Here is a 10,176-nt window from a genome sequence, read left to right as displayed (position 1 = left end):
ATCATAATCTACAGTTTGATACCAAATTTATTGACATAAATTCATGAAATAGTAGTTCAATAAAATCTTGAATGATAGTCAACAAACAAGATGACATAGCCTTTCACCCATGACCCATCTCAAAAGGGTTAATTGGTCTTCTAAACAATTTAAAAATGTAAAACTAAACACTATTGCTTATTAACACTTAATAAAATAGCACGATTATTCTCTTATTGTAAAGATTTGCATCCTGTGTTCCATTCATTTTAAAGCTAAAATCTTTTTTTTCCCAAATAACTTGCAACAAGCAATGCATGAAATTGGTGTATCTTCTCTTAGTTGTTGACAATTTTATATGACTGAGGAAAAAAGGGCATTTTGGAGGCAGGAGGGCTTGAACTGAAAACATCAATATCTAGATGTGTGTTGGTGATGTTGTATTTGGAAACTTACTGTGCTAATTATATTTAAGATTTCTCCTTGTACATGATAGAAGTATCACTCTGACTATTCCAACAACACCTGAGCTGGTTAGGTAAACAGAGTTTGTTCAGTATGTCTATGTAATGTGGAGTGAAAAAATTAACTGTATATTACGTTTTTATTATAAATTAAGCTGTAAGTTCATGCAGAAAACTGATAAATTTTCTGATAAAGAGAAACAAAGACACTAAAACCAAAAATGACTCGACAAAAAATGCTATTTACTTAATCCAATGCCAAAACTTTAACTTCCAGTATGTAGGTCAAATTGGAACAGCTATAGGGGAGTGGTTTAATAACCACAAATATTCAATCAAAATGAACAAAGGATTTCTGGTCACAAAATACTTTAATATGCCTGATCACTCTCTTGAAGACATTAAACTGAGAGGTAGAGAGACAACTTTTATATTAAACAGAAACAGGAAAATTAATTAAACTCACTGGATGGCACTCTTAAATACTGTAATGCTGAATGACATCACTCGATCCAAAAATTATTGACCTTTGTACGCCTCAGAAAAATACCAGAACAAAATTTTTAATTAAATATATTTTTTATTATTAGTATTATCCATATTTTTCATGTTTCTGTTTCTCTGTATTAATATTATTTCCTATATATTGCTTTACATTATAATTTTCTCTAATTCCCATCCCCCTTTTGTTTTTTTATTTTATTTTCTCTCCTGTTAAAAGTGTTTTAACATCTTTTTAACTATCATCACTCTTACATTTTTCACGTCTCTAAGTATGATTGGCTAGTCTCCAAGATCAACTCATGTGGAATGCCTGGCTTACATAATGTTGACATCTGTACCAATATATTAAATTGCACCCACTAATAATCACCCTTTATTATCTCAAAGAAGAACAGTCAACTATTCAAAAGCTCTCAAGTTTTGGGTCTTTTTTTTTTAAGTTGTTGCACCTTTATTCTAAAGTATGTACACTTGGTAATCCATCACCACATCAAAATTTCTTTCACTGGAATTTCATCAAACTTTGTATGAAGTACATGAACACTTTAAATAGGGGGACATTTTAGTTAAAGTTTACCCTTTGAACAACTTTCTTTAGTTTTAATTGTTACTCTCTGTAATCTACCTGTCTTATGGTGTTAAATGGGATTTCTTCAAATTTCATAGAGCTAGATGTGTATGTTTGAAGGGAAAGGAAAACCTTGTTCCTGAATTTAGATGATGAGTAACAACAGCATCTAGATATTGAACATGTGACCTAATCTATAAAGGATATTTTCCTTCTTTCTTTTGTCAACCTATCCTTTTTAATGTGTTTGAACTGGCATTCCACTTTTTTAAATAGCTTTTAAAGAAATGCATGCTCCAGGCATATTACACAGGTAACGAACATGAACTATGAAGATATGGTGGTTATCAATATGTTTATATAAGTGTTTGCTTGTCTGAATCTATATAATAATACAGAAGGTCAAATTTAATAAAGTTTTAGTCCTAAGTCCAACTTGTGATTAAGATTAAGGTGGTAAAAAAATACCAGTGATAAAAGTCATGTATAAGTCAGAAACAGAAGTAATACTAACTGGCTTGTAATTTCCAGATCAACTCTTATCTCATACATTTAAAAATTGTAGTAATATTAACTAAACCACAAACCCCAGCCCATTGTCTATTGACCTATCAACAGATGAACGATCGAAATTTGCATATATGATCTTTGACTTCCTATAAAATCATGAGGAAAACTATCTGGTGCTAGAAATATCAAAGTTTAATGTCATCAACAAACTTTACTGATTTAGTAATTATGCCCCAAGCAGAATTGCTAATGTACGTAAAGGGGTTAAGATGGAAATATGGTCATCTTTTGAGCCTGAGTTTTATATAAATAGTTAATATTGTATTTAGGATAAGGTATAAAGTTCACAGAGATCGGATCTGTTTAATGCACAGCTAAGATGCAACATAAAACACAAAACAGTCTGTGTTTAATGCACAGTTAAGATGCAACATGAAACACAAACAGTCTGTGTTTAATGCACAGCTAAGATGCAAAATGAAACACAAACAGTATGTGTTTAATGCACAGATAAGGTGCAACATGAAACACAAAACAGGACTGTTTTATGTTTCATGTTGCATCTTAACTGTGCATTAAACACAGACTGTTTTATGTTTCATGTTGCATCTTAACTGTGCATTAAACACAGACTGTTTTGTGTTTCATGTTGCATCTTAACTGTGCGTTAAACACAGACTGTTTTATGTTTCATGTTGCATCTTAACTGTGCATTAAACACAGACTGTTTTGTGTTTCATGTTGCATCTTAGCTTTGCATTAAACAGAGACTGTTTTGTGTTTCATGTTGCATCTTAGCTTTGCATTAAACAGAGACTGTTTTGTGTTTCATGTTGCATCTTAACTGTGCATTAAACACAGACTGTTTAGTGTTTCATGTTGCATGTTAACTGTGCATTAAACAGACTGTTTTGTGTTTCATGTTGCATGTTAACTTTGCATTAAACACAGACTGTTTTGTGTTTCATGTTGCATCTTAACTTTGCATTAAACACAGACTGTTTTGTGTTTCATGTTGCATCTTAACTGTGCATTAAACAGAGACTGTTTTGTGTTTCATGTTGCATCTTAACTGTGCATTATACACAGACTGTTTTGTGTTTCATGTTGCATCTTAACTGTGCGTTAAACATAGACTGTTCTGTGTTTTAAGTTGGACCTTATCTTTGCATTAAGTACATCCTAGATCAACAGCCAAAGAAACAGAAAGGTTAATCATTTTTCTTCTTTCTTGCTGAAATTAAGAGGTGATGGTATAAATATAATAGTTAATTCAACATGTATTTTTTGTATCAACTACTTTGCTGGTCATCACCAGGGGGCATACGTTGTATTGATTCACAATTTTAGTTTAATGTCATCACTTATTTCTCATGCTTTGTTTTGAATAGATTTTATCCTACATGTCTTTATATTTATTTGAAAGTGCTTTAGAATGATGTATTTCACTTAGTCACAACAGCAGATAATCGTGAATTATTGATGATTATCACAATATACAGTAACATTTTATTGGAGTTTTATCTCAAATAAGTCATTCATTACCTAGTGTAATTATTTATTGTTTTTCTAGGGAGAAAATGTGAAAAACACTTCCAGATAGCTAACAAGAAATTTGTTCCTATAAAAACACCTCTTCTGGATACTCTTCCATCTAGTGAACCTGAACCTCCTCTTTCTTGTGTAAATCCACATTTTCTAGATAAACCCTTAGAATTTAGTAAATCACAAAATTCTTCTAAAAAGTTTATAGATCATAGTAATAAACCAGTTGAGTTCAGTCTTTTGTCAGAAAATTCCAGGAGAGACGAGAAATATATAGACAAAGCAACAGAACTCAGTCCCTCGTCTGAAAATCCCAGAAGAGACAAGGACTGTATAGAGAAGCCATTAAAGTTTAATCCTTCATCAGAAGAGTATGGAAGAGATGAGAACTGTGTAGACAAACAAACTGTATTCAAGCCAGCAACAGTAACACATATTAATGGCAAAAATGAAAATATTCTTTTGTCAGAAAATCCCAGAAGAGACAATAAATATATAGACAAACCAACAGAATTCAGTCCCTCATCAGAAAATCCCAGAAGGGACAAGGACTATATAGACAAACCAACAGAATTCAGTCCCTCATCAGAAAATCCCAGAAGGGACAAGGACTATATAGACAAACCAACAGAATTCAATCCCTCATCTGAAAATCCCAGAAGAGACAAGGACTGTATAGAGAAGCCATTAAAGTTCAATCCCTCATCAGAAGAGTATCAAAGAGATGGTAACTGTGTAGACAAACAAATTGTATTCAAGCCAGCAACAGTAACACATATTAATGGCAAAAATGAAAATATTCTTGGCCTCAATTACAGTTCATCTGAAGATGATGATGATGATAGATGTACTTTTAACAAAGCACATAAACACAAGTTTATCTGACAAGGAAATGTACAGTTGTACAAGATTCTATATGTGCAGCCAATCAATTTAGCTAACTTCATGTGATCAGCTTCCAATCATGTGGTCAGTATCCAGTCATTTTAGCTAACTCTATGTGGTCAGTTTTCAGTCAGTTAAGCTAACTCAATATGGTCAGTTTCCAATCAGTCTAGCTAACATCATATAGTTAGTTTCAATCAATATAGCTAAAATCATGTGGTCAGTTTCCAATCATTTTAGCTAACATCTAGTGGTCATTTGAACCAGTAATCATTTTCAGCCACTTTCAGTCACTGCTGTTACAAGAAATGTGTAATAATACTGACTTCAGTTGTGATTACTATGATTTAGTGTTAAATGTTAAGCATATGCTCTGCTATCTAAAAATGCTTGTACATGCATGCATGTTTTTAAAGTTGGTAACATAGTCTTGAAAAAGTTAAATATTGTTCTTATAAGTGGTTATTATTAAAGGTTTTTGTTAAAAGCTAATATCTTAGTTTAAAAGAGCAAGTATGATAAAACATAGTGACTTTAAATGGTATACTGTAACTGATTTTTTTATTAACCAACCTGTAAATATTTTTCTCACAAAGTGGTTTTTGTAAAGTTTCCTCTATAAGTTGTGAAAAATGTCATACAAATTGACCACTTTATCTTTTTACATATTTATGAAAATTGCTTATATTAGATCCATAGCTTTGTTTACTACAAAGTCCCAAATAACGTGCAAAAAAAAACAAGAAAAATGTAAACAAAAAATACCATGAATATTACAAGTTACCCTATGTATTTTGTATAGAATACGAGCAATTGAACTAATTTGATTTGTCAGTTTGTTACTCTAGGTGGAGCCCGGCATGGCCAGGTGGTTAGGGTACTCGACTCGCAATCTGAGGGTTGCGGGTTCGAATCCTCGCCCTACCAAACATGCTCGCCCTTTCAGCCATGGGGGCATTATAATGTGATGGTCAATCCCACTATTCGTTGGTAAAAGAGTAGCCCAAGAGTTGGCGGTGGGTGGTGATGACTAGCTGCCTTCCCTCTAGTCTTACACTGCTAAATTAGGGACGGCTAGCGCAGATAGCCCTCGTGTAGCATTGTGCGAAATTACAAACAAACAAACAATACTCTAGGTGTTTTAATGGACAAAAACATAAAATTATGCAATACAATTCAATTGTGGACCACTAGTGTTAGTAACTGATATGCACACACATATATATATATATATATAGAAGCCTGTAACTTGAGAGTTACAGATATGAGTGAAATCTAAAATGTTTATTGTATGTTTCTGTAAAGTTGTGATTCAGTTGTATTCCTGTATTATATACAAATGTTTTGAATGTTAAATGAAACGTGATTTTTATATGATTGTAAAATCGTTGCAATTTATACTCAGTTCAGAATGTAATTTTCTCTTTAATATGATGTTTATTGTCAGTAAATGTTTAACAAATCATTAAATCAGTAATATTACAGTTTTTGTCATATTAAATGTAACAACTCAGCCAAGCTCCCTCTCTAAACTCTACACAGAAAACATGTTTGGACATAGTATTGTATTTTATATGCAAATATTACAATCACTTAACAAATTAAAAAATTCACTTGGTTGTATTTCATATTCCATTTCGAACAAAGTTTTAAAACACTGAAATTTCATAAAAAAAGATTCAGTTTTTTTGTTGTGAAAATAAAAGATTGGCTAAATCTAAACAGGTTACTATAGGTTTTCAATTTTGCTAATATCAGTTTCACATAGTGTACCAGTGAAAACGTTTTTAAGTTTAGTCGTAGGGTCACATTTTGCTTCTTTTCACACCTATTCCATATACAAGGAAAAACAGTGCTTCAGAAAATATTGTATACAAAAACAGACGTATCTATCAGAGTATATATATATATTTATACATGATGATATTAATATCATAGTTTATCTTTTTATTACTGGTATATAATAATCTACTCTGATACATTCCGGTTATGATCATAAATGCTCAGGTAGTTGATCTGCATGTAGTTGACATCTTTTAGGTAAATTGGATGTGTGAATTTCTTAAACATAACACTAATCCTTTTGCATAGGTACAAATTTGACCTTGGAGGGGGATAAGCCCATTTTAAGGGATGACACAAACACTTGGCCACTGAGTACTGGAACTTATTTTTTAAGGTGGTACTATTACTGGAACTTATTTGAGCTGCTTTTTCGGAAGCACGTGTGTTTCATTGTTCTGTCAGAAAGCATTTATTCATTGACATGCAAATAGTCATTTTTTATGTTTACAACTAGATTTTCTTTTTCAAAAATAGGTACACATCACCCAGCTGAGTATCTCTACATTTTGTTCTTTTTTTTTTAGAATTTCACCCCTGAGCTTGTATAAGTTAGTATGAGTTGGTGTATATGCATATTTGGAATAATCATTGACGTAGGTAATCAAAGGACTGTAGGATACTGCTTTAAGCCTTGTCTGACGTAAGTTTGGGACAAATTTACAATTCTGGATCTTATTTTCGAAATCTGTGTTACTACAAGGATAGAAGTTGACTAGTAGGTACAAAATTCATATACACTAAGGATGTGTCACCCAACCCCTGGATATACTCGTATTATTGAACCACCAGCATATTTAATACATTTCCAAATTTATTTAAAATTTAACTAGAAGTTGACTAAAATAAGTTGTACAAGTTTAAAAGCCATTGCAGACATTTCCGACAGATTATGACCTATAGGTGGTACTATCATATAAAAGGTACGCAGTTTAATCCTTATTTAAATACACAGTATGTTACTGTTACATCCACATGGAAAACTGTGCTGGATGAACATTACAGCGAGAGACAGCCAAATGAAAGATATATTAGTTGTTTGTAATTATGCACAAAGCTACACAATGGGCTATCTGTGCTCTTCCCACTATGGGTATAGAAACCCGGTTTCTAGCGTTGTCCGCAGACATACCGCTGTGCCACTGGAAGGCAAGATATAATAAGTCTTCATTGATAATGTTTAATGTTCTTTCGGTGGTGGGATATTTCAAGTCATCTGGTAAAAAGAACTTGAAGTCCACTCCATGTAAATTTAATTTACTTCCTCATTTAACGGCTTTACAAGTTTAGATACATAGTAATATTTAAGCCACATCTACAAATGATGCTAACTGTACTGCACTGATTGTAAAATGTAACTCGGTATGAAAGATAGCTGACGCAGTGACTAATTCACTTTATCGAGTAGAAACAACCTTTACAATATCTACAACTATTTCGTATTTATCATCTACCTTCGAATGTACTAGAAAACTCGATCTCAAGCTTTTAGTACTTTCTTGGCCTAATTAACATCATCATTATGACCCACAGATCCTTCTACGTAACAAACTACAACAATTAGATTGATTCAGAAAGGCGAGTTTAATAAGTAATTTATAACACTTAATATGGTGTACACATAACGTGATAGGAAGTCAACAGGATTTTGAGAAATGAACCGTGGGCTATGCTGTTGCTGTATACTTTTTTCGACAACTATAATTATATTATTATTTCCTGACCATGGTTACTGGTATACACATCGGTTGATTTATATGACAAATGCATAATATTTTTACAATAAATATTTCGTAACTCGATCACTAGCACTTGTTTTCCAACTTATGCTGTATTCGATGTTTATCATTAGCTGTTGTACTAATCATATTATGTCAGAAGTTCGTGATTAATAACATTTCACTTTTGTCATAGTATCAAATCTTGGGTATAATATTAATTCTTTATGGAGTTGTTTAAAGGGTAGGAGCTACAAACCAAGTTTTCTTATGTGATTGAATTTAAATTGTAAATAGTCTATTTACTTTATTTATTTTTTGTGTGCAGAAAATGATCAAGATAGTAATCCATTTTTCTGGACAAGAAATCTTCTCATATCTGAATAAAGTGAAAGGTCAGAACAATTTAAGTTACCTACAGTAAGGAAACAAGTCTGACAACTAATATCCACATCATTACAAAGTACAGGCTACAAAGTGTCACTCCTGCAATGTGAGAACAAATGAAAACATTTATTAAATACGTACAAAAAAGACAGGAGCATGTCGGAGAGATTATCAGTTTTACAATGAAGTAGATCAGCTCCTTAACAATAACCATCGTATCTTATCGTTAACTGTGGGAAATCATCTACTACTATTGAAAAATCTTCAAAAATATATGAAAGTTACCATCAACTTCAGTTAATAGCACTTCCTTATCTGGCGCCTATCCTACTTCTGAAGATGTTCAATATTAAAAAGAAGTCCAGCCACAACAATTTACTTCAAAACTGAAGAAAGAGAAAACGTGCTGATCCAGCTTGGTTTAAAGTGTATAGGGAGGGAATAGAGAAAAGGCATGAAAAATACAAAAAACTCCAGAAAAAGCAGTTACAAGTTCAACAAGAAGCAAATGAAATATTCAGAAATGTAATGACATCTGATGTCATAAAATCAACAATAACACCAAAAATTATATATTTGTAAATACTTGCGAATGAATATGAAAATGAAGATTTGTAAATAAAGGTTAATTAATTGAAATATAATTAAATCTATGTTTTCATATTTGTATAAAACTGTATTAACATTTAAAACGGTAATTTAACAAATACGTAAAATGGTCACTACAATAAAAAATTTAAATTTCATTGTTCTCATTCATTAAAAGATTTGCAATGTGGTCATGTGTTATAACTTCCACTGTTCTATTGTGGTTAGAATCTTGATGAGGAGCTGCTTTTGTGATTTATGTAAATATTTACACCATATTCATTGGTCAAAGTATGTTTATTATTCCCCATTGGTTAAAATGCAGATTGGGGTCAAATCTGCCCTGTTCATATCCAAATATTTTAACCTCCTGAATCGTCCATTGAGAAGCGTAAAAGCATGTTCAACTGAGGACCTTGTAGCTGAAAGTGCATAATATTTTTTTCTGCCTTGTTAAGTGATCTTTATATGCAGTCATTAACCATATCTGCAAAGGATATTCTGGAACCCAAGAATATGTGAATCTACATGAAATAGTTCTTGTGAGATTACAGCCTTCTGGGATAAATAGGAATTCCACAACATTTGCGTCGTGTATTGATCTTGCAAAACAATTTGTAAATGCTAACTTGTGGTCACATATAGCTTGCAATACTATTGAAGGGAAACCTATGCAGTTGTAATACGAAAAGTTGGAATTCTTTGGTTCTTTGATAGCGATGCCAGTGCAATCAATTGCGCAAACCTCTCCTGGGATATTAGCAATTTCCTTGAAGTCTGCAATGACCTGAAAATATAAAAAATACAAAATACTTGATCAGAAAAGGCATAAAATAATCTTGTCAGTTTTATTTTACTGAATAAATCTTATTTGGTTTAGATATTAACAAGTGGTAACAGTAACTCTTACCATGCACATAATATCAATCCAAAAATATTGTTACGTCTCCGTTTGTTAATTAATTTTTCGTAACTTAGTTCCGACGAAACTTTAGTGACACAAGTCCTTTCTTAAATAAAACTGGTTTATTCTTTCTGAATATAACTTTACCGATACACTCAACTTCAACAGTTGCGCTATAACAAACTATAATTCACGTATCAACAATACGTCTCTCTCTGACTGCAGTTCAATTACTCATTACCTACACACACATTATTGTCCCGTCGCATTGTCACCCTCTTA

The 10,176-nt window shown here is 32.2% G+C and overlaps 1 protein-coding gene across 2 annotated transcripts in view; it reads left to right on the top strand.

The window, feature by feature from the left end:
* The window catches only part of LOC106458578, a 13,248-nt gene extending 7,825 nt beyond the window's left edge, over positions 1 to 5,423 (top strand). Inside the window, exons 5-6 of one of the 2 annotated variants that reach the window (XM_022384846.1) lie at positions 3,599 to 4,018; positions 4,361 to 5,423. In XM_022384846.1, coding sequence (XP_022240554.1) covers positions 3,599 to 4,018; positions 4,361 to 4,455 — 515 coding nt within the window. In that variant the 3' untranslated portion in view covers positions 4,456 to 5,423. Of the gene's footprint in view, positions 1 to 3,598 lie in introns of both variants that reach the window. The other variant, XM_013918099.2, reaches the window with a different exon arrangement.
* Positions 5,424 to 10,176: the final 4,753 nt, after the last annotated feature.

This window comes from Limulus polyphemus, unplaced genomic scaffold (genome assembly GCF_000517525.1).
Source record: "Limulus polyphemus unplaced genomic scaffold, Limulus_polyphemus-2.1.2 Scaffold488, whole genome shotgun sequence".
NCBI lineage: Eukaryota > Metazoa > Arthropoda > Merostomata > Xiphosura > Limulidae > Limulus > Limulus polyphemus.
This window is presented reverse-complemented; position numbering and strand designations above follow the sequence as displayed.